General features: G+C 37.6%; 1 protein-coding gene and 1 non-coding gene across 2 annotated transcripts in view; one reads left to right on the top strand and one right to left on the bottom strand.

Moving 5' to 3' along the window:
* Nucleotides 1-1,473: 1,473 nt before the first annotated feature.
* Nucleotides 1,474-25,969, top strand: part of LOC129273621 (Fanconi anemia group I protein-like) — a 44,924-nt gene continuing 20,428 nt past the window's right edge. Inside the window, exons 1-21 of the mRNA XM_064107912.1 lie at nt 1,474-1,558; nt 4,886-4,983; nt 6,376-6,585; nt 7,689-7,774; nt 8,944-9,069; nt 10,340-10,381; nt 11,112-11,324; nt 14,193-14,322; nt 15,074-15,166; nt 15,772-15,850; nt 16,777-16,834; nt 17,648-17,751; nt 18,902-19,069; nt 19,789-19,990; nt 20,683-20,809; nt 21,278-21,406; nt 22,038-22,208; nt 23,017-23,220; nt 24,371-24,501; nt 24,963-25,124; nt 25,494-25,673. Coding sequence (XP_063963982.1) covers nt 4,903-4,983; nt 6,376-6,585; nt 7,689-7,774; nt 8,944-9,069; nt 10,340-10,381; nt 11,112-11,324; nt 14,193-14,322; nt 15,074-15,166; nt 15,772-15,850; nt 16,777-16,834; nt 17,648-17,751; nt 18,902-19,069; nt 19,789-19,990; nt 20,683-20,809; nt 21,278-21,406; nt 22,038-22,208; nt 23,017-23,220; nt 24,371-24,501; nt 24,963-25,124; nt 25,494-25,673 — 2,696 coding nt within the window. The 5' untranslated portion in view covers nt 1,474-1,558; nt 4,886-4,902. The remainder of the gene's footprint in view (nt 1,559-4,885; nt 4,984-6,375; nt 6,586-7,688; nt 7,775-8,943; nt 9,070-10,339; nt 10,382-11,111; nt 11,325-14,192; nt 14,323-15,073; nt 15,167-15,771; nt 15,851-16,776; nt 16,835-17,647; nt 17,752-18,901; nt 19,070-19,788; nt 19,991-20,682; nt 20,810-21,277; nt 21,407-22,037; nt 22,209-23,016; nt 23,221-24,370; nt 24,502-24,962; nt 25,125-25,493; nt 25,674-25,969) is intronic.
* On the bottom strand, nt 12,567-12,638 carry TRNAH-GUG (transfer RNA histidin (anticodon GUG)). The gene has a single exon. It is a non-coding gene; the product is annotated as a tRNA-His (tRNA).

Below are 25,969 nucleotides of genomic sequence, written 5' to 3' on the forward strand. Positions count from 1 at the left end.
CCTCTGCTTGTTTTTACGTGCCTGCTATGCGGGTAATTGAATGTAAAAGAATGCAAAATTTTACATCATCGTATAGATCAGAATTGGTCGCCATTGTTCTGGCATTGCAGTGGTTGGAAAATTTGAATGTTTATAATAAAGTGGTAATTTTTACCGATTCTCTGAGTGCTATCGAAGCAGTGAAGGAAAACAACGATGATAATTTCGTTAGAGAAATCATAAATACCGCTACTTGTCTAAAATATAAAGGTATATTGATTTGCTTAGAGTGGATTCCTTCTCACTGTGGGGTTAATGGAAACGAAACGGCTGACTTCTATGCAAAGGCAGCCCTAAAACAAGAAATAGAGATAAATAATGGTTTGAATATCCAAGAAACAAAAAAGATTGTAAGAGTCCTTGCAAGAAATGAATGGCAGAAGAGATGGGACAAGTCAACTTCAGAATTAAGAAAATACCAGAAAGTTGTATCAGAAAAAACACCCTTTGATTATCTCTGCACAGACAAAAGTGGTGAAAAAATGATCCACAGATTACGTTTGGGAGGTTTGGGTTTGAATGACTTCCTTTTTAAGACGGGAAGACACACAACTGGAAAGTGTGATTTCTGCAATGAAAGAGAAACGATTTACCACTTCTTATATGTTTGCCCTAGATTTATAATTCAACGAGCCCTATTACTTGCTGAATTAAATGTTAACAATATCTCTGATGCGGAACGTAAAGTGGAGAATCTCGCAGTAAAGACCCAAAGTGCACTTATCAGATATTTCAAAAGGACTTATAGATTTCAATATGGTTGCCAGGATGGCAACCATTACAACAGGGTGTAGTCAAGATTTCGTAACCATAATACTTTTTCTGAGCAAGGTGTATATATAATATTATTCATCGATCTTGGGGGGTAATTGTTTATGATGTAATCGATGATGTTTTCACCTAAATAGTCTATGTGTGCACCTTTCTTGTCACTTTCACTTTATCATATGGCCCTTGAATGTCAGTATTTACTCTACTGTAAATGTTTTTTTTGTTTGTTAAAAAGTTATAAAAAAATGTTGATATTGATCTGATCGATTTGACATAAATTTTCACCTGCGGAATTTTAAATGGAGTTCTACGAGGTATCGGATAGAGCGCCACCTGCTCACGTTTGAGAGACATAGGGAGTACAATTTGTTTGTACACCTGAGACGCCCTCGAAATGTACCTCGAGCGGGCTTGTCAGGATAACGTACTAATACAGGGCAGGAGAGGTGGTCTTGCACGATTTCCTAGGAACTTTTCTTTCCTATCTTTCCTTTACTTTTTTAACTGATATAGATTGAACAAAGAAATTATTCTTTTTGAAAAAAAAAGGGAAAGCAAATTTACAAGGCAACAATAGTCAAAACTGACTAGTTTGCCTATTTAAAATAACAACAACAACTGAGTTCAAGTTAAACCTGACTTCAGAATACGGGCCTATGGCGATGGCGCGACCAAACTTTTGAAAACCGTTGTGCGCATGCGCGTATTTCATGTGGCGGACTGCTTGAACTTTCATCCGGAGATTCAGGTAAATAATATATAACGTTTCCTGTTTTTGTAGATTTTCATTTGGTTAAGATTGTAAAAACATAAATTAACGGTAAATGAAGAAGTAATTTTTGGTTTAGAAATTCTTAGTTTTATACCGAATTTACATTGCTAATAATTGATGGCTCGAGTGATTCTTTTTCAGTCCCACATGATCTACCCGATGTCATGTTTTGTTAATCATTTTCATAGTTTTGTGTAGACAGCTGGCAGCCGTCTGTTTCGAGGAGTTTTTAACATTTTTTTTTTCTAATTTCTCCTTGTACACAGACGGCTCGCTATCGTGCAGCCACCCAATGCAAAATCCCCCCGCCGGGGCTCATCGAATTTTGTCTTTATTTCATAAAAATATATTAAAAAGAACTGTAGGAGCCTACCAAAAATAAAAAAATCTAACTTAGATTTTTAATACTTTTTAATTTTATATTAATTATAGTAACTACACAAAACTTAGACCAAAAGCTTCGGTCTCTGTTATGTTGGTTGTTCCTCTGAACTCCGTTGGCTTCACATACCAAATACAGAGACCGAAATTGTAGTTCGATCTGTACAGGGAATGTTTTTTCCCCTTTTATTTTTTAAGTTAATTTTTCCCCGTTTTGGTGCATTTCAGGCCAAAACGGAATAATAACTTTTACTTAGGTCAATGACTATGGCCCGTTTCATTTGATTGCATCGAATAATTACGCGAGATATGAGAATTAATAACAAAATGATTAATAAACTTAAGACTAGTAAAGAAGTTGACTGATAATAATCCAGAGTCAGAGACAGACAGAGTAACTAAAAAAAAAGCATGAATAGGTACGGCCAAAGTGCGCTCTTGCGGATGTGCAGAAAAAATTTGTATAGGCGTGTCGGTTCGCTTGTCAATGCGTTGATGCCAATGTCGCAGCGTATCGCTAGCGTAAAGTCCTGTGAAGTGTAACAGTGCATACGGCGGCATCCTAACCAGCTGAATTTTAGCCAGATTTTGATGCCAAATTTTAGCCAGATTTTGATGCCAAATTTAGCTTCGAAATCCAACGCTTCGGAGGCAGTGTAGCTCAGTCGGTTAGAGCGTATGTTTCTGATAAGATCGTAGCTCTCAACATGAGGGATTCGAGTCCCGCTCACGCTGAAACGCATCTAACAAAAAATCTGATGCTATAGTGTTGTGTGTAAGCGTGCCTCACCACTGTATTCAGTGCAGGTGTGAATGTAGACAGCTGGCAGCCGTCTGTTTCGAGGAGTTTTTTAACTTTTTTTTTTTTGTAATTTCTCCTCGTACACAGACGGCTCGCTAGCGTGCAGCCACCATTAGGGGACTTGCAATGCAAAATCCCCCCGTCGGGGCTCTTCAATTTTTGTCTTTAATGAATAAAAATTTTGAAAATTAACGCGACCAAAATGCAAATTAATATTCCCTCTTGGCATTAATTGCCAAAAAAAGGTGAAAAATCAAGTTAAAAGGAACAAAAACAGTGACTTACCTCGGCTGTCGCGCAAATTCACTTCCCCGTTTTATCCGATCTTAAGTACATAAACATATTGCCATTGAGTCCCCTGTACAGATCGCGCTAGAACTTCGGTCTCTGTATTTGGTGAGTGAAGCCAACGGAGTTCAGCTGAACAACCAACATAACAGAGACCGAAGCTTTTGGTCTTGTGTGAATGCAGTTGGAAAAAACTACATCCATCGGAAGGACGCAAATGTTGGTCCCGTGTATACATGGTATAGGAGAGTCACAAGTCACAACCTATGCACGTTTAAACCAATACACTATTCGTCAAAGAGTAGGGTGTTCACCCAGTGTATTTCACCTGCTGGTCCCGGCAAAATTCAGGTCAAGTCAATCATGACGTTCATATGCCATAATAATCAATGTAATGATCATGGGCATTAACGGAAAGACAAGACAACACAGCCCGCTCAATATAAGCTAAAATCTATCGATGATTCAGAAAATCCGATAGTTTCACCACATTTTTTTCACACTTTATGAATTTTGGGCTCGAATGGGTCCAAACTTATGGATCGTTTTCAAAACTGAAATTGGTGAAGTTTCGATGTGTGGCCGTATTAGACCAGCACAGGGCATTGCCCTATGCATACTGAAGTCCTAGATATAGGCTTGCATGATGAAGTTCATGGATTTTCCCCGGGGGGGCCACTTACATTGACGAGCGGATACCATGCGCGACCAAAAAAACACGTAAAAAGGATGTCTTTTTCAAGATAGGGCACATTACGTACGTAACGTGATAAGGGTGTCAAAAACACACAAATATTGAAAAAAGGTATCTATTTCGCTAGGAAAAATATACGTGTTTAGGGTCAAATGTGCGGGGATGATAAAACAAAATCAAAATGTTTTATAAAGGATGTCCTTTTTTCCCCAACACTACGTGTTTAGAGTCCGATTTGCGCGAGGTGTGGAAGGTGGGGCCGTACTAAACCAAAATAATGGTGTCTAAAGGTAAAACTGACGACCGACGGACGCGTGACATAACAATAAAATAGTGTACTTGTTTAGGGGTTCATTTCAGGGAATACTTGCTAAGAGTATCGTTTTGTTTCCAATACTTGTTAAGGGTAGGGTTTCACACGCCAATACTTGTTAAGGGGTGCATTTTCAGAATATGGAAAATACGTGTTTAGGGTGCTTTTCAAGACCCCGTGGTCGCGCATGGTATCCACTCGTCAATGGAAGTGGCCCCCCCGGGGGATTTTCCCTGATGCGTGGCGCCATGTTTACACACAAAATATGTATATTATATCATTTACGTCCGTGTGTGCATCTGTGCAACATACAGCTAATTAAGCGAGGTACCATTACTTTTATGTATTTTTGGCACATAAACATGATTTATTTTGCTACTTTTTCAGAAGTTATATGGAATTTCTGTCACGTTTAAGTACATTTTATTATGTTATAGGACTTGATGATTATTTGAATGTGTTTTTATAAAAAAAAATTAAGAGCTTTCTAAATTCTGTTGTCCTACATAACATGAATGGTATAGCATACTAACCTTGCAATACGTGTGAGTGGGTTAATTTATGAACTCTAAATAATGGGTCAGTAGATCTACTGCTCAAAGTCAAATACAAATTCAAAACCTATTCTTTTAAATTAAAGCTTCATAATTTCCTTGGCCTGGCCTTGCTTGTTCTAAATTATGAGTTTTCAGTTTTTAGTCGAACCTTCACCAGTATCATTCTAATAGCTAATTTAATTGTTTTTAAAACCAACTTTATTTCAGGTGATCTGTGAAATTCCTGTTTAAGAAATTAAGATTTGACATGATTGTATATTCCCTGCAGATGAGGTATCACCAATTATGTCCAGAATTTTACAGTTATCAAGAGAAGGAAATGCAACCAGTGTGGAGAAACATCTAAGTGGACTGAAGCCAGGAGATGTAAGAGACTCTGCAATTTTACCTAGGATATATATATATATATATATATGTATATTATTTTTTTTTATCTTTATCTTAGTTTGAAAAGATTGAAAAAAAAAAAAACATATCTTTGCTCTCATTCTTTTTATAGTGCATACATGCAGTACATGTACACATGTATGGTATACTAACCTTGCATTAGTGTGAGCGGCAAACAAGGACATGAATGTAACTTGTTATCTAGTTAAAGGGATGGTCCGGGCTGATAATATTTATATCTTAATACATAGAGTAGAATTCACTGAGCAAAATGCCGAAAATTTCATCAAAATCGGATAACAAATAATAAAGTTATTAAAGTTTAAAATTTAGCAATATTTTGTGAAAATAGTTGTCATGAATATTCATTAGGTGGGCTGATGATGTCACATCTCCACTTTCCGTTTTCTTATGTTATTACATAAAATCATAACTTTTTCATTATTTCATACATGTGTGAATAATATGTCTCCCTTATAATGAAATAAGTTGCAGCAATAAATATCTAATGCACTAAATCAGTTGTCAATCCAATTTGTCTAGTTCTTGGAGGAAAAGATTTGAATAAACTTAATTTCATATAATAAAATACAAAAGAACAAGTGGAGATGTGACATCATCAGCCCACCTAATGAATATTCATGACAACTGTTTTCACAAAATATTGCTAAACTTTAAAATTCAATAACTTTGTTATTTGTTATCCGATTTTGATGAAATTTTCGGCATTTTGCTCAGTGAATTTTACTCTATTTATTAAGCTATACATACTTTCAGCCCAGACCATCCCTTTAATTATTTGTTTGATAAGTTTTGTAGCTAAATAACATTTTTCAGACATTTAGAGAGTCCCATCTAGTGATGTCAGGGTTTAAATTAATCCAAGGCCATCATTTCCATGACGTTGGTTGTCCTAGTATCGGCTTGAATGTCCTTCCGGTTGACCTTAGATATTTTCTGCACTCTTAATAATTTTGTGATGTTTACTAAACTATAGAAACATGCGTTCAAAAAAACTTCAATAATTTCAATTGGACTGTTTCGTTCAAGGTTACAGCTTTTGCTTGATTTTCTTTTTTTTTTCACTGCTGGAACTAGTGCCTGCTAAATATTGCCAATTTATAGAACTCTAATTTTGTTAATGCATTTTCCAGCTGAATGTATTTTTGCATGGTCAGTGGTAATATGAATTCAACAAGGAAATAAATTAGATATTTCAAATACCATGTTTAAAGTTCAGTAATAATGGACATTGGCTATATCTATAGAGTTCTGTCATCTACAAATACAGTGACATTTCTAGAACAAAAGAAAAGAATCTTTTGTGAAAAAAAATGATATGGTCAATAAAATATTTGATATCTTTTATAGCTATCACATGAATTCAGACAGATTGTGCTCTCTGGTAAAAGTGGAGATGCAGCGGCTTTCCTGCAGACGGTGTTTCAGAGTTCTTCAGTCAATGATGAAAAGGGAGATACATGTCGACTCCAACTGTGCAAGGGGGCCCTCAAGCTCTTAGGTGGCCAAGAAGTGAGCAGCAAGATGGCTTCAGAGATCATTGGATACCTACTGATGGAGGTCAGAACTTTTAAGAACAGTTATAATACCAACCTTCCTTATTCTCTTTTGTTTTATTTCTCACTCTCCCACTTTAAAGGGGAAGATCACCCATATGTCAAGTTGGTTTAAAGCAGAAAAATTCAAGAAACATGTTACTGAAGGTTTGGCGAAATTCATTGGTTTGTGTTGTTGAATGTTGATCTCATCATTTTATTTGGGGAAAGTACTGTTTTGCTTTTATTGCAAAATAATCAATTCTCGCTACCCCAAATAGGAACATTGAATGCGCAAGACGAGATAATTTTCACTCCGTTGGGTCGTCATCACCACTTCCGGTTGAAAGTCATGCTCGCGCGAGGTTCGCGATACTGAGTTTTCCACCTCGCTGAAATCGATGCCAATCAGCGTAATATCTACAGATTATAATTCTTTTTATTTAATTTGGTCAGTTTTGATTCCATTTGAATTATAAATAAAAAATATATTTCACGTGAAAATAATTTTTATTCATGTTTTTATTTGGTCATAAAAAAATTTAACAAAAATGAATATCTTAAAATTTTGCATTTAGCGACCGGCCTGACATCACAATCGTATTCGACTAGACGCTAAATATATACAGCATCCATTCCGTTCAATATTTCGTCGACCACTAAATGGATAAAAAAATCAGTTTCGGAACTTAAAAAAATCTTAACTGACAGAGGAATACCGTGCAATGGAAAGCGTCGGGCAGAATTAGTGACTTTAGCAGAAAAGGCTGTTAAACTGTATCGTGAAAGAGAGGGTGTGATCACGAACTTTCCGAGCGAAAGCGACGTTGTGTTGTTGTGCATGACGGCACTGTTGATCTGAATGGCAAAACAGTGCATTGGACTTCCGAACTGCAAGTTGTAATACCGAAAAGCTATCCCATAATGCAATGGGCGTTACAGGGATTTTCCCGGATCTCGGCGAAATCGCTATTTGGGGTAGCGAGAATTATTATTTAGTGATGTCATGTTCAAATCTCGGGTCCCAATGTTTACAATATTTTGTAGAAAAAAACCCAACTAAATGTTCCTTTGTAAAATCCTGTGAATTTATCTATCATCTTGTTTACTGTGATTTCTATTTTTCAGATTGGTAACTTTTCAGCACAATGCTTGGTTGAAGTAGCTGATATGTTCATGGATGTTGTTAAATCAAAGGATATTAGAAATGGCAGGTAATTGATATTTGATTCTTCAACATTTTTACATAGTTTTCCAAGTGGCGAAAACTGATGAAACTTTTTAAAGAAAAAAAAGAGTAGTTTTTATATTTGAACTAGATTGATAAATGTCTATAACCTATTAGTCTTTCATGCTCAGACTCGATTCCAGTGATATTGTACTATCAAGTATTCTGAGCCTTGTTGCATACAAGTAACAGTACTATTATTGTCACTTGTTCTTAAACTCAGGTCTGCTTTAACTATCCTCAATAGCCTTAAACATGTTTAACTCAAAAGTTGTTTCTGTCCACTGAAATCCTCTTGAGATAGCTAATAGAAATGGTGACAAATTTGTCACTGGTATACATGTAGTTTAGTGATTCTGTTTTTCATAGGATTTTAATTTCTAATTGTGATCTTGAATATTGGGTGTTTATCATCTCAGTATTATTGATTTCAAAATTTGTATCAGTACAATGCTTGGTTGAAGTAGCTGATATGTTCATGGATGTTGTTAAATCAAAGGATATTAGAAATGGCAGGTAATTGATATTTGATTCTTCAACATTTTTACATAGTTTTCCAAGTGGCGAAAACTGATGAAACTTTTTAAAGAAAAAAAAGAGTAGTTTTTATATTTGAACTAGATTGATAAATGTCTATAACCTATTAGTCTTTCATGCTCAGACTCGATTCCAGTGATATTGTACTATCAAGTATTCTGAGCCTTGTTGCATACAAGTAACAGTACTATTATTGTCACTTGTTCTTAAACTCAGGTCTGCTTTAACTATCCTCAATAGCCTTAAACATGTTTAACTCAAAAGTTGTTTCTGTCCACTGAAATCCTCTTGAGATAGCTAATAGAAATGGTGACAAATTTGTCACTGGTATACATGTAGTTTAGTGATTCTGTTTTTCATAGGATTTTAATTTCTAATTGTGATCTTGAATATTGGGTGTTTATCATCTCAGTATTATTGATTTCAAAATTTGTATCAGTACTTCAATAATTAGATATTATATTATACAATGAAAGTATGTTGAGCATTTTATCATTTTATGAGGAAGGTACAGTATTATTCTATAGGATTTAGATGATCTGATTTATATACATGTATAAATGTATTAAAAAAGCTCATATCCATATCAAATGTGTCATATGATTTCATTTCAATCAGAGCATTTGAACTCCTTCCAAAAGTGGTCTCAACACTGGCCGCCATGGAAACGGTCACCAAGGACTCTAATAGAATGTCAGGTCAAGAGTTCAAAGATCATCTCCTTAATAACTTTTGCTCTTGCAGGTAATATGAAAAAAAATCTCTTTATTAGTTAACTTTTAATGGAAGGATTGAAAGATGGATGGTTGGATGGAAGGGAGGATGGATGGATACATGTAGGTGGAAGGATGATGGGTGGATGAATAGATTGATGGCTGGAAAGATGGTTTGAGGGATGGGTGGATAGATAGGTTGATGGATAAATTAATGGATGGATGGAAATATAGAAGGATGGATGTATAGATGGTTAGGAAGGTGGACGGATGGATGTTTGAATGGTTGAATGGATTGAAAGATGGATGGATAGATATAATGATGAATGAATGATAAAGATGGATGGATATATGGATAAATGATAGGATGGATTGATGAATGATAAGATGGATTGATGAAAGGATGGATGATAGATTAATGGATCGATGGAAGGATGGGTGGATCATGGATGGATGGATGGATGGATGGATGGATGGATGGATGGATGGATGGATGGATGGATGGATGGATGGATGGATGGATGGATGGATGGATGGATGGATGGATGGATGGATGGATGGATGGATGGATGGATGGATGGATGGATGGATGGATGGATGGATGGATGGATGGATGGATGGATGGATGGATGGATGGATGGATGGATGGATGGATGGATGGATGGATGGATGGATGGATGGATGGATGGATGGATGGATGGATGGATGGATGGATGGATGGATGGATGGATGGATGGATGGATGGATGGATGGATGGATGGATGGATGGATGGATGGATGGATGGATGGATGGATGGATGGATGGATGGATGGATGGATGGATGGATGGATGGATGGATGGATGGATGGATGGATGGATGGATGGATGGATGGATGGATGGATGGATGGATGGATGGATGGATGGATGGATGGATGGATGGATCATAGATGGATGGATGGATGTTTGGATCATAGATGGATGGATGGATGGTTGATAGATTAATGTATGGATGGAAGGATGTGTGGATCATGGATGGATGGAAGGATGGTTTGATAGATGGATAGATAATGGAGGGAGATACATGTAGATACTGTAAGTGAATGGATGGGTGAATATTGTGTGTGTAAAGTTGCATATAAAGTTATTTACACTCTATAATTAGTGAACACTGAAAATGATTAATCATCTGGTAATGTCATGCCTCAAAGGCATTTTTATATGAATGCTATTATGAGTATATTGATATCAATATCAAATTGGCCATTTTTATTCTACTTTCATCTTGAAAATAATTTCTTCATTTCATCTTAATTTCTCAAGGTGGGAATCCCAGTGTGCTATTCACCTTGCATCAGTATTCAGGTAAGATTTGATTTCATTTGATCATCAATTAAAATCATGAGTGGTGAAAGATAACACTCAGGGATGACCCCATAATGACAATGCTGATGATGCCATGCTCACTACAAACCAACTGTACAGGTTAATCCCACAAATCATACCGTAAAGAGCTGATCGGTGACCCATTAAGTCCTGTGAAAATTGCCCCTTTCCTATATTTTTCTAGAAGATATAGGATTAGAGTTAGGAGAATGAAAAGGTTTTAGGTTCAAAATAATGCAAAGATTATAAGTTGAAATATTTCATTTATTTCTAATACTTAAATTCTTGATTAAAAAAAACAAACTTTCAAATACAATAACATATACAACCGCCCCCCCCCAAAAAAAAAAAAAAAAAACAAGGAATATGGGGGAGCCAGTAAAGGCCATTGGCCTGTCGCAGGCTGGGCTCCAATACCATAATGAATCATACATAATGAAGAGAGATAGAGATCAAAGAGGGAGGTGATGGTACATGTATGTTTAATTAAGATTGCATAAATTATGTACATAAACAGTACTTAAGATTTCTTAATGAGATGTTTTTATACTTTTATATCCATCAGTTATGGTAGAGGTATTGGAGCAATTGTCTGTAGCCAGAGTAAATTTCCCATAATTGAATCTAATGTGGTCTTGATTCTATTGGTGCAAATGCATACACATAGCCCGGATTCCAGCATTCAATTTAACCTTGTACCATTCTGCAGAGAGATACCCCTGAGCAGTGATCAACTTCAGTTTGTCATCAACAAGCTGCTGAGGGTTATGAAGCATGTGGATCTACAGGAGCTTCCACCGTTGGTCTATCAGCTGCTTCTGCTGTCCTCCAAAGGCCACAAGAAAACCGTCCTTGAGGGACTCACTGGATTCTTTGCAGAGCAGGATAGAAAGATCCAGGAAAGAAATGGCAAAGAAGATGGGTGAGTTAAAGGCAATCTTCTGTTTTCTTTTCTCCTTTTTTTTGGGGGGGGGGGTGGGGGAAGGGGGATTGGCTGTTTTCCTAAAGCCTCAAGAAGATCGTTCTAGAGGGACTTACAGGATTCTTTGCAGAGCAGGTTAGAAGGTTCTACAAAAGAAATAGTAGAGAAGATGGGTGAGAGACAGGTTTTTTTTTTTTTTTTTTTTTGGGGGGGGGGGGGGCTCTTTTCCTGAGGTCATAAGAAAATCTTCTTTGAGGGACTCGCTGGATTATTTACAAAGCAGGATAGAAGGCTCCAGGAAAGAAATGGCAAAGAAGATGGGTGAGTGTAGGCGATCTTCTATTTTCTTTTTTCCTTTCTCTTTTTCTTTTTTTTTCTGAGGGGGGGGGGGGCTGTTTGCATAAGGCCACAAAAAGATTGTCGTTGAGGGTTTCACCAGATTCTTTGCAGAGCAGGATAGAAGGATTCAGGAAAGAAAAGGTTTAGAAGATGGGTGAGTGAAGGCGATTTTTTCTTTTATTTTCTCCTCTTTTTTTGTTTGGGGGCTGTGTGATTGACTCACTGGATAGAAAAGAAGACATGAAAAAGAACATGCATGAGACAAAGGTGGTCTTCTAATTTTTTTTAAATTTTTTTTTGGGGGGCGAGGGGAGTTTTAGAGGGACCCATTTGTCAAAAGGCCCTAGAACACTATCATTGAGTGGCTTGATTTATTGTAGTGTAGGAGAGATATCTACATGCAATGCAAGGAGGAAGTGTGAGTGAAAGTCTACCTGGGATCTTGGAGAATCTAGATTAAGTTTTAGCAGAACAAGACATATTTTGGGGCTTTTGTACATACAGTTTGTATGACATTAATTATTTAAAGGGTTGAAATTGGTCAGGTTGGGCAGGGTCATCATTCCTGGATTACGAGCCATTTGGGTTGTACCTACAAGTCCAGTAGAGATTCACCCCAACTAACTTGATTATATTTCAGTAATTTCTACAGAGGACTGATGATTATCATAGTGGCGAGGCATGGTAGACTTGCAAATCAGATTGTGTGTGTGTGTGTGGGTGGGGTGTTTGTGTGTGGTGGGGTACGAAATAGGCTCTGATGAGTTATTCATACAGTCTCTATTCAAAAGAGGATTAGTCTTTTTGTGAAAGCTTTATTTTCCTCCTTTTTAAATGGGAATATTCAGAATATAGACCTGATTATCCTGCGCTTCAAGAAAAGTGATGGGAAAAAAGGGTGGATGCTGTGACCAGGGTTCGAACCTGGGTCTTTACATTCACAATGTAATGTCTTAACCTCTAGACCATCACGGCTTCACCACAAATTACCCTCACTTTAACACTTTTATGCTCAGCCTGTGTAATACTTCACTTCATTGCCAAATCCAAGGGGTATGTTGCAATCCTTTTTCCTGGGGAATCCCAGGCAACGCTATTTATGGAATCATTTACAGACAATAGTAATTGTTTTAACATGCTGTGTGCACCACATCTAATGTAGAACAACTAGGTGAATAGTTTTTTAATAGATCTTTGATTTTCTTGTTCATCTTTATTTTTGTGTCATGTACTAGAGATTTAGTGAGATGATCATCTTCTTATGGGTTGGTTAATTTCGATTTTTATCTTATCACTGCTCTTGTTGATTTAACCCTATCTAGGCGGGGGGGGCCTCGGAGGCCCCCCCTCAACGATTCGCGCGATATTTTTGCTGCGCGAAATTTTTTGACCGCGCCGCTCGCTGACTTTTTACTTTCAAGTCTTGCGCAACTTTTGAGACCAAATTTGCGTCACCTGGGTACGTGGTTCCGAAATTACGCAACATTATGTAAGTGCATGTCAGACCAAAAATTGCTCAAAAACGTGATTTTGTGTACAAAGTCAATGCAAATTGTGTTTTCAACCAAAAATCATAAATGTATGATTATTTTTAGTTTTGCTGGTCTAAATGTATTAATTTTATGCTTTTTATGTTCTAAGAAGAGTCCCCAACAAATTTAATTGAAAAAACAATGAAAAACAAAAGGTCCAAAAAACAAGGAAATACATAAGAAATTGCAAAAAACAATATAATACATAAGAAAATGATTTGATATCGCAAGTTTTTTCATGAACACTTGCTAAGAACACCACAAAGAGTTTCTATACCAAAATTAGAACATTTGGAGCTTTATTTAGGGAGTTAGAGGAAAAAGTATGATTTCGCATACTAATTACGCATAAATTAGCATAAACACTTAATAGCAATTCGCATGAAATATATTACTATACAATTTTGTAGATTATGTCCTAGACAACCCGCATGCCAATTTTCGGCGCGATCGCGCAGTCGACGGCCGAGATCTCAAGGGGGGGTCTGGGAGGCCCCCCCCCCGGCCATATGAACTCCCAAAATACCCCGGCCTAGATAGGGTAAAGTATTCCAATTATTGCATATCAAAACACACTATTTTGTTTTTCTTCCGCTCCAGGCCTACATTGTTTTGATTTTTCTCTTTAAGTGTCATTTGAGTAATTGGTATTACCCTTTTTTTCTTAGGAGCATCAACAATTTCTTGTCATCCTTGGCATAATCATTATCTTCATTATTTTCAGTATCATTGTCATCATCTCCATCATCCACATCATAATCATCCTCATCATCATCAACACCACCATCATTATTTTCATCATCATCACCACCATAATCATCACCATCGATGTTATCATCATCATCATCATCGTTATTGTCATCATTAACCTTATCTTTCAGCATTTCCATTCATCAAAGTATTTTTCTTACTCTTCTGCTGCAGCCATATTCATGATTCTTTATGACATCCTAATCATATGGTCTATTTGATTAATCTCTCAATTCTCTGCCTACAGGGAAGAGTTGGTGTCTTCCAGTTTCTCCAAAGAACACCTCCGTCACACCGAGGGGACGATTATTATCCACATCACATTTTCCATCAAGCAGGACCAGGAGCTTGGTCGAGAGTTCATCAAGTTTCTGAAAGTAAGCCCTGCTCTGATTTATGCTGTCATTATTAACTTGCTTTTATAAAACTAAAATCAATTCTTTGTAGTTAGCAATAATTGTGAGAGAAAGTCTTTGGAAACTATTTGCATTGCTCTCATCACTATGGTAAGTTCTAACAGTTTTATAAGCATCTCAATCAGTAACACTTAATGGAAACTAGCTGTTAACATTTCTAAATCACCAACATGAATAAACACACATGGGTACCTGATAGTAAATTATAGAAGAAACCTGTCTTAATAATAAAAAAAAAGATAATTGAGTTGGATGCAGATAAAGGTTTATTATTTCAGGGAAGAACCACTGGTACGTAGTAGGAATCAGACACAGATCTAGCCAGATTAGACTGAATAGTTTTGACTTTTGAGGGGCTGACTATTTATTGTGCATAAAAAAATATGGCCCCTGAAATTGTAATGTGCTGGTAGGAATTAATTTCTTGAAATCAGTGTGTGCTGTAAAAGGCTTTCTTGGTAATAATACCCAAGTCCCTTTGGAAGCACAATGTTAGATGATGTAAAATGTACCTTACAAGAAGTGAATATGATTATTATTTTTATTATTATTATTGCTTTGTATTTTCCATTGAAGTTGTCAACAGTTTATTCTCTTTCACCTTTCTCCTTATGCTGCCACCTTCCCATTCTCTCTCTTCTTCTTTCTACCTCACTCTCTTCATCTCTTCCTTTGTTCTTTCTTCACCTCGCTCTCTTTTTCTCTATAATAGAGTGTACAGCTGAGAGACTGCAGTACTGTCTTGGCTCCTTTCAATGTAGCGTTAGCTCTGTCTGTTGCCCAGATACACAGATTTGAAGAACAGGTATGTCTTATTGTTTGCAAGTAGGAAGGAGGAGGAATACATGGATGGATAAATGGACAGATAGGTGGATGGATGGATGTTAAGTTTTTGTTCAGCTTGCTCTTATTTCTTTTTTTCTGCAACAAATATGTTCATACCGTACTTGGTGCATATGATCCTGGTTAATACTACATGTGAGCCCATGAGAATGATGGTGTCAAAGGTCATCTAGGGGTCAAAAGATCACATTCCATATTTTATTGATTGCAAAATCAGGCGAGACTCATTCTTTGTGAACCACCTTGTTAGCTTAAGCCCTGATGTAACTAAAAATGTGGAATTCGAGCAAGATAACCATCATTGTTACACTGCTCTAACATGGAATCCAGGAGGAAAAATTAAAAGGGGTAGACCGAAAACAACATGGAGGAGAACTGTAGAGAAGGAGAGAAATGCCTACGGATGGAAGAATTGGAATGAGGCCGGGGGTTGTGCTAGAGACCGCCAAAAATGGAAAGAAAGCGTGGAGGCCTTATGTGCCACAGGGCACGAATGAGGATAGTAGTAGTAGTAACTTATAATGATTGTACAGTATTTTATTTTCATTTCAATCAATGTTTCTACAGATCTTTGATTTTCTCAAATCTACCATCCTGAAGAGTCTCAAGGATGCTAAAAGACAGAAGGACTCTCCCTGGATTGCAAGTATGTTATCATTTCTCACCTCAACCATGTTGTATCTTAATGATATGGAATTGTCTAAATCCAGTTTATTTCATTTCTGTTCAATTAAATTCTATTTAATTTAATCTAATTCAATTCAAATTCATTTTGAATTTGAATTTCATGGGTTATTTCATTTAAACTTTAATTAAACATTCATTTTATTCAACATGAATATATTTGATTGATAAAAAAAAATCATCCTGTACTTTTATAATATATGAGAGCATTATTAGCCGAAAGGGAGGATAACAACACATATACACTTGATGAATAAGGAGCCTCCATATCAGATGAAAACACATTTCATTTATCAGGGGTGTGAGAGTTCAGATTTTTATCTGATTTCAGATTTTTTTTTTCCAGCTTAATTTCAGCTTATTTTTGGCCTTCCTCTGTACAAAAAATATGGGAGCTCTTTCTATTTCAGACTTTTTCAACACTCTTCAGCTTTTTTCAGATCTTTCATTTGTGACCACTCACACCCCTGATTTATGTAACAGAATATATGTAACACAGAGTATTTCTGGAAAAGATGCAATATAATGGTGAACTTTGGACTATGTTTTGACAAATTGACCCCTTCCTTCTTGACATGTTACCAAACTTCAAAGAAATATGTTATATATGGCAGTAATTAAGAGGCATTTGTCATTGATTGCAAAAATCAATTTGAAATTTGCAATGGATAGATTAGTTCCAATCAAAGCAAGCCAATCTATTCTTTCCATGGAAGAACCATGATCAATTTTAATATTTCAATCATTTGTAAAACTTGTTGATTTTGGACTGAAAAGTGACTTCCAATTGATTCCTTTCAATCCATCTAGAAGTAATTCATTATATCAGCCATAGTTAGTGGTTACTTGCACTTTTTATTTTTTCATTTTTTAATTTTATTTTGACAGATCTTGTACCTGCTGGCAGCAATGTCATCAGACTTCTCCTTGAAACAGTTGAAAACAGGTAATTGCAGCTTTCAATATTAATATTTCATTTGATTTTTTTACTCAATATTTTGAGTATCTATTTGAATGGTAATAGTAATGGTGGTGATTTTTTACCTGATTGCTAAGAAAGCAAGAATGCTTTTAACAGGCAACTAGAGGACCGAAGACTTAAGGTCCTCTCCAAGGGACCTGGTAATGAGGAAAAATGCCGTACCAAAGGGCACTAGTGCACCAATTGGGGTTACCGTAATCTGAAGCACCTTTTCTACCCACTGAGTACTCTTGCCTCGTTAAAGAGGACTTCGGGCTGTTAGCAAGAAACTGGTACATCAAGTTTGTAAGTCAATTTACTCTTCGATTGAAGTTGAATATCCCCTCTTCATTTAAATTTTAGTGTCACAATATTTCAATATTCTCCAACATATAATAATGATAATTATCCACAACGTGGAGCGTTGTGGCCCAGTGGATTAGTCTTCGGACTTTGAAACAGAGGGTCGTGGGTTCGAATCCCAGCCATGGCGTAATTTCCTTCAGCAAGAAACTGATCCGCAGTGTGCTGCACTCAACCCAGGTGAGGTAAATGGGTACCGGTAGGAAGTAATTCCTTAAAAAGCTGTGTGCGCTATGAACGCCTAGCTTAGCCGGGTAATATAGGAGTGCCTTGAGCACCTAACAAGGTGGATATGTGCGCAATATATATACCCTATATTATTATTATTATTATTATTATTATTATTATAATAGCTGGATTTTTTTGCCTGAGGATACAAAGTTCTGCTATATTATCCAGTCCTAATGATTATATTTTGTTGTTGTTTCTCCACAGCATGTATGGATGGGATCACGTAATCCATGGATTAGTCCAGCTGGGTTTTACTCTCATGGACTCATTTGGACCAAAACCAGGACCGTTCGGTGGAAAAGCTGTCGGTAAGTTACCAAACAAAGTGCCAAATTTTTCTTCTAAAGAAACTAATGCTCTATTTGAAGAGTTTAGTTGTAAAAGGGCTTAGGTCCACTTTGGACCATTCTGAGGTCCACTTTGGACCATTCTGAGAAAAACCATGTTTTTTTATTCTCACTTACTGCAATATTCTTATGAGAAACTAAATTGTCATGATGTACTACCCTATCATGTGAACATAAAATTGGGTATAAAAGAAATCTACCTGTCTTCAATTTTTTTCTATAAATTCTTTTAAAAATTATCATTGTGGACCTAATCCCTTTTGCAACTAAACTGAAATGGACTAAACCCCTTTTGAAAAAAAAGTGATTTTTCTTTGCCATTTTTGATCACTTTTAAATAGGAATTTCAAGTTTTCTTTGGTATCATCTTATAGAGCTACTAAAAATCAAATTTGATGAAAAATGGACCTAACCCCTTTTGCAAGTGAGCTCTTCATTTGTATTTATAAGAAGTGGGGAAACCCCTGTGTAATGGTCCACTTGCACATCCCCAATTAGCATATCAAGAAAAGAGACCTGCAGGTTACAATGATTCAGGTTGCGTTTTGTCTCTCATACCAAATGATGAATACAAAGTCAAAGCCGTCACCCAAGGGAGACAAGAAAATGGGTCTTTATGAGCAGGTGGTCTTTATTGACTGTTTTTTGTCATACATCTTTTGATGTGGAATATTATTCAAGGGAAAGCAAAATTGTGGTCTTTATAGACTGATGGTCCTTCTAAGACAGATTTTATAATAATTATAATGATAATATTAATGATAATTATAATAATGATGATGATGATGATGATGATAATATTTATAATAATAATGATGATGATGATGATCAATCCAAAGTTTTTAATCCAGTTTCGTCCTCTTGAACAGGGGTGGCCAGATTCACCTCACACTCTCAGCAATCGCCCTTACCCCCTCCGTCCACTTTGCCTGATTCGGTACATCCCTCCATACTCAATCTAACCCTCCTACACTCCTTGAACCACCCACCTGGAACTCAAAAGCCCTTCTTAAAGCAAGCTTGTCATCCCTCAGTATGTGCCAATACCGACGTACACCACTCGGTGGAAAAGCTGTTGATAATAGCTGATCATATTCTTTTCTTTCCACAGAGGCTGGACCTGGTGCCCCAAGCACCCCTAACCAGCAGGCCAGTCAGCTCGGGACAGACATACTTCTGAACCTCTTCAAGTCACAAGATGGGATCCGATCCAGCATCCTAGAACAGATCCTCAACAGGGTGGTCACCAGGACAGCTGGCTCCGTCACTCAGTACATTAGTAAGTCTATACCAAAGCCTGCCGCACTCTATGCGATCCGCCGGTGACCTTATTTTGTAATAATGACAAAAAAGTAAAATGATCTAACTTTAAGTGCAGAATGATGCTAGGATTACTAAATTGTGCTTTACTACATGCCTCATGCTTGCTAATTTTTTTTTTGTATTTTGAAAGAGGGTTAGTTATTTTGTCAATGTTCAGTTTTAATATATTCTTTGTTTCACACCGAATTTCATACCAAATTGACCATTGACCTGACCTTTCAGAGGACATGTCCATCATGATTACCTCAACTTCTCAGACAGTCCTGGACTGCATGGATAAGGTCTAAGAGGCCTTTGACTTCTTGACCTACATTGAAACTTATTGTATTTAACCCATTTTGCTATAACACATGTTTTCCATAGACTCCAGCCCACACATACATTTATGTAGGCTCTGTATCCAACAGGTTAATGCAGTTGATGATTCATTTTCTGTGTTAAGATGAACTTTTGACCTGACCTTTCAAAGCTCCTATTCCAGCATGGTGACCTCTGCTCTTCAGACTTTCCTAGACTGCATGGGAAAGGTCAGAGAAGCCTTTGACTACCTGACCTACCTACCTCATCTCGAATTTAGTCTCTATTTCATTCTTTGTTTTGACTTCATTCTTTGTTTTGACTTCATTCTTTGTTTTGACTTCATTCTTTGTTTTGACCTTTGACCTGACCTTTCAGAGCTCCTATCCAGTATGGTGACCTCTGCTCCTCAGACAGTCCTAGACTGCATGGGAAAGGTCAGAGAGGCTTTTGACTACCTGACCTACCTTCCTGCATCCACTGCAGAGGGTCTCCTGAAGGCCTTCCAACCCTTGATGAGACTCAACGTGACCCTCAAGGATTCTCTTATGCTGGTCCTCAGGAAGGCTATGTTTTCCAGGTAATCCTTCATGCCACAGTCACACTGGCAAACTAATACCTAGTTCTCACTGTCCCGATTTGCGCCGCGATTTAAACGGTGGTCTCAATCGTGGAGTAAGTATCATATTGTATCAGGGGCCCGTTTCATAAAGAGTTACAACTATTGTAACTTTGCCATTATGGCAACCTTGATTCTGATTGGCTGCTGAGCCCTGTTACCATGGCAGTTGCCATAATGGCAAAGTTACAACAGTTGCAAGTCCTTTATGAAACGGGCCCCAGATCAGTAGTGGCAATCTTATTGACCCTAAAAACTTTTTGGAATGGTTCAAAAAGTTTCGTGATCAGTTACGAAAGGCCAATTGCGGCGTTTATAAAGGATCGCATGGCAATGGGAACGAAGTATAACTCCAGAGACTGATGAAAACTTATTTGTTATTTCCATTGAGATACCATCGGTTGGAGTTGGTTTCATTAGTTTGATTCTTTATTTAATTGATGTGCAATTTCTTGTTTTGCAGGAAAAATCCGGTAAAATGTTGGCCTTTTGCGCATTGATCTCTCTTTTATTATAATTATATTTGGTTGAAAAAAAATATATATGGTGGTTGGTTTCCATGCATATGTAAACATTTTACAAAGATTGTGAATTTAAAGTAGGAGAATGTTAAAATTCGCAAATTTGTAATTTTTCTCTTCATCTAACTGCAGGCAAGGAGAAGCCAGGAAGATAGCAGTTCTAGGTTACCTTCAGATTCTGAGGCATTTCCGAGTGTTTGGAAGCCTGCCAATGAGTCAATCAAGCCAGTCCTACAGTATGGCATCTACATCTAGTCAGGTTTGTATTCACAAAAATGATTTAGATGATTGGATAAAATTGAGGATAGAGAGATGGATCAATATAAAGTTTGATAATCACATGACTGTTTAAACAGGATATATCAAACTCATAATGTTATGAATGTTAATGATGGTCATGGTGATGATCATGTGATATTGATGATGATGTTTTTTATTTTTGTCTAGTTTGCATACTATCGGTGCCACTTTTCCGACGGCGGCGGTGGTGTCGTCAACATTGAAATCTTAACCAAGGTTAAGTTTTTTAATGTCATCATAACTTAAAAAGTATATGGACCTAGTTCATGAAACTTGGACATAAGGGTAATCAAGTATTACTGAACATCCTGCCTGAGTTTCAGGTCACATGACCTGAATTTTAAGGGGGGTACAGAAGTAAACGAGTGTAATTGTAATGATTAATTTGGTGATCTGTCTGTTATCTGGTTAATATTCATCTATGTAGATCCAGGTTGACATCCATGGTGGTAGCAATCAACCCAATAATTATGAAGCTATTGTTTGTATGGAGATTCTTGGCAATCTAAGACGATGTCTCACGCAACAAGCTGATATCAGGATGGTTCTCTATGAGGTAAGTGCTTGGAAGCCTGCTATTCAAGAAATCGGTAGTAGCCGGGGCAGCAGCAAGGTTTATGAATACTCAATTTCATTAAAATTTCTATGCAACAATACAATGCTGTTTTACAGAATTTTTTTTACATAGAAAGCTACTCATACATGTATATGAAAGTTGGTGCAGGAAGTTTCTCTTCAAAGCATTTCCTTTTCTGAATTTTTAAAAATTCTTTATGAATTAGAAGATGAGTTAGCTTTATTTTGAATTCGTAAGGATATTTTATGGAAAATTCTGAAAATCAAACAAATCTTGGATTTTCAACCAATCAGAAACACACATTCATTTTTTTTTTAATTTAAGCTCAAGTCATTCTACAACTGGGCTCTAGTTACAATAAAAGCTTGCAAAAACTTGACAGAAAGTAGGTCTTATTTTTGATGTTTCATTATGATTCTTTCTACCTACCTTTTCAGGGTTTATATGAAGTGAAGTGAAGTGAACTGAATTATTACCAAATGTCAAAATACATTGATACAAGGTAAATAGTCATATATACTTCACTGGTAAAAGGACTCCACCGAAATAGTCTTATGGAAGACTAAATTGAAGAACAAATTTTCTTTGTATTTTTAAAAACCTCTTTCAGGGTTTGTATGAAGTGTTATGTCGTAACACCAAACTACAAGGAGCCATCACAGACATGCTTCAGCGTCAGTTCAAGACTTATTACGAGGCTGATGAAGACATCCAACCACCTCTCAAACTTCAACCCTGTATAACAGCCCAGGGCAACAATGTCTTCCTAGCAGAGCCTTTGGTGAGTAGACACGATGGGGTATGATAATGATATTTTAAAAAAAATCTCATTGGCTGATGTATGTTGAATATTTGTTTCCACCTTCCTCATTGTGTAACACACCCCACGCTGTTTGCCATTTAAATTGAATCCAGACTCAGTCATGTGACCAGACTTTCTTACATAGCTTGGTTATAGCCGCATATGTGCAATTCCGTATTACCTTACCTTACCGCTGTTCCTTCTCTTTAAAGAGGTTGGATGTCCCAGTTTTCCACCTTTCTCTTTCTAGTGCCATCTCAGTATTCACTTATCTTTCTGCCTGTAATTTCCTCAATATTTCTCAGCCAGCTTTTCCTTTAAAGTCCCCCTCCTCATCTGCCTTCAATTTTTTTTCCTCCATGATTTTCTTTGGCAAAGATCTGTGTCTTCTGGGCCCCATCTTACAAAGAGTTACGATTGAACCAATCAATCTCAAGTATATGGAAATCCATCAATGTCATAATATTTTCTTTTGAAATTTGCTCAATGTCCTTCGAAAACAAAGAGAAGCATACTGAATTGTCAAGAAAACTGAATGTATGAATATACATCATTTCTAGAAAATATTTTTAACAAACATATATTTTTTAGATGTCGACATTGCTGGCTTTCCATATTTACGATTGATCGGATCAATCATAACTCTTTGTAAGACGGGGCCCTGGTATGTATACCCATCGCCCAATGGGAGGAACCTTGGGATAATCCTATATTGACTTAGTTTAATCATTGTGTAAATGTTAAAGTAATTGTAAGTTATCCATTGCTTGTGTTTAATTTCCATCAGGCCCACTTACTCCAGAGCCTCGTCCAATGCCTGACACGATGCAAGATGATGCCATCTTCAAGGCGACGAGGGGAAGACTGGGATGAGGAGACATCGGACGATGATGACGATGTCGACAAGGAGGAGGCTCTGGAGAGACTGGAGAAGATGATGGAATCTTTGATGGATAGGATGGTGGCCTGTGAACTGGAAGACTTTCATGTGGTAGGTCGTTGGCTTTTGGTATCCTGTGGTGGGGTAGTGATGAAGAGGAGGAGGAGATTAAACATGATAATTATGAAGATGATGATGATAATGATAATGATTTATGATGAGGAGGGAGAGGAGGAGGAGAAGGAGAATAAAGATGATGATGAGGAAGAGGAGAAGGAGAGTAAATATGATAACAATTAGGGGAGAATAAAGATGATGATAATGGTGGTAGTGTGGGTGCTGATGATTGTAATAATGATAGTGAAGATTTTGATTTTTTAATAAAATATGATGAAGTTGTGGGTGTGATCGAGGTGGTGGTTATAATGATGCTGATCATGATGATGTTAATGGTGGTGGTGTTGGTTTTCATGTTGATGATTACAATGATAATGAAGATGAAGATAGAGATGTTTACAATGATTGTGATGATTTTGGAGGTGATGATGACAGTTGATGATGGCATTTTATATGAAGGAATTTACATGCTACAGTGCATCTCTAAGACGAAGACTAAGTATGATATGGGGGCATATTCTAACTGGGCTTCATGTGTTTCATTGAGGCTGTTCACACCGCAAGGGGGGACCGTGGGCGGACCGTGGATCGCGCTATCGTAGCGCGATCCACGGTCCGCCCATTGGCATTCGCCGGATTCACACCGCAGTGAGATAGCTCGGTCTATCGTAGCACCCCCTTTTTTTAGAGGTCCTGTTGCCATGACGCGTGACGTCATGAGGTCAGAGCGGTCAAAGATTTCGCGCGCTATTACGAACCCGTACTAGTTAGTTGAGAGCTCGATATCGCTGTGCCTATTATGCTAGCCGGCCTACGTTTATTTCATGGCGTTGTATACATTGTGCAAAATAGAATGAGTATAAAATTCCCCGCGTGTAGAACGATGACTTCCGGCGTGCTATCGTAGCTCGGGTTCACACCGGCAGAGATAGCGCGATCTAGCGCGCGCTAGACCGCGCTATCTCTCGTGGACCACCCCCAAGAGGTGCTCCAGTGGCACGCCGTTTTGGCTCGCCGTGGCTCGCTGTTGGGCGGACCGAAACGACGTTGTACCTTCCACACCGCAGAGATAGCGCGATCTAGCGCGCGCTAGATCGCGCTATCTCTGCCGGTCTGAACAGGCTCATTGACCGTTTCTTTTTAGGACAAGTCAGCGGATTTTTCTACCACCAGTGGAGTAGGATTGAGGAACAACCTGTTTGCAATCCTTCTCTTGGGCATCAATGAGGTCCTGATGGAGTACATCTTCACAACGTCTAAAGCATCACAATACAAGTAGGTGGTGATGATGATGGTTGTGATGATGATTGTGGTAGTGGAGGCAGAATAAATGGTGGTGGCAGTGGTTTTGATGTTGTGATGAATTGTGGTAAACTGAGGGTGCAGTTTCCCTTGATCTTAGTAAAGCTGTTGAACTGTTGTAAAATGGTATCTTCTGACATTGTGAAAGTTTGTAGGAGAGTACCCCAGGGTCTATCTCTGAACCACTGTTATTCTCAATGAAGGTGATTGAATTGATCATGGTGATGAAGGAGATGGTGATGATGATGATGATGATTGCGATATTTTTTTTTTTTGTGTGATATTGAAAGTTCTTCATATTAATTATTTCCTTTCTTTTTTATTTATACACATCGCCATCTCCTTATGAAGAGTTTAATCATGCACTTTTGAATTAAATAAATTCTTAAGTTTGTTTTAAACATTCAACACATTATCAACAATTCATCCTATAGGATTGACGACATGAGAAAGCTTGTTTCTTTATATAAGAAGTACCATCAGATAGCGGACATCTTGAAGGAGAAGAGTAGCAAGGGAAAAGGAGGAGGAACTAAATCACCTAAGAGTCTCCTTTCCATGGCTTGCTTGGATAATATGTGTGCTGCTCTTTACAGGTAGGCTTAGAACATCATCTTTTGAATTTTTCTTGTGATTTGCTACTTACGTCGTTGCTTAGGTGACAAAAATATGACTGTGTCTTAGAATGTCATAAATTTGGTAGATAATTGTATAATGCATAATTACATAATATACTCACCAACATATTGATTATGTTTCAATATTACCCATCTAATCAAGGTGACAAATTATGGTGCTGACAACATTCAAGGAATTCCTTCCTGGAGATCTAAGAGAAGAGGAAATAATCTTGTCAAGTCACACTCCCATGCTTAGCATTGGTTTATGGTAACCTATCAAGTGTTCGATATGCTATCTCTTCTCTTGAACCTCATACTTGCTGTTTGTTTACTATGTTGCCGTAGTGACGAGATGCCCGCCCATCAGGAGGGTCTAGAGCTGCTCCGAGAGAATGCAGACTTCTGCCGCTATGTGATCAGTACTGCCGTCCAGAAACTAGAGCAGATGAAGGAGAAGGGACAGTGTGATGGACCCCAGGGCACACACCCTGACAGACTATACCAACACTGCTGCACAATATCAAGGTATTACAGAGCAAAGAATGGTACAGTCAGGGAATGGTGGGTGGGGGTATTAGGGTAGTGAAGGAGAAGGGACAGTGTGACAGACCCCAGGGCACACATCCTGACAGAAAATACCAACACTGCTGCACAATATCAAGGTATGAAGGATTATAGGTTGGTACGGGGGGGGGGGGGTGGGAGTTGAGGGTGGTGAAGGAAAAGGGGACAGTGTGACAGACCCCAGGGTACACTCCCTAACAACACTCTACCAACACTGATGCACCATATCAAGGTATTAAGGATCAGAGGATGGTACA

Source organism: Lytechinus pictus, chromosome 12, assembly GCF_037042905.1.
Source record: "Lytechinus pictus isolate F3 Inbred chromosome 12, Lp3.0, whole genome shotgun sequence".
NCBI lineage: Eukaryota > Metazoa > Echinodermata > Echinoidea > Temnopleuroida > Toxopneustidae > Lytechinus > Lytechinus pictus.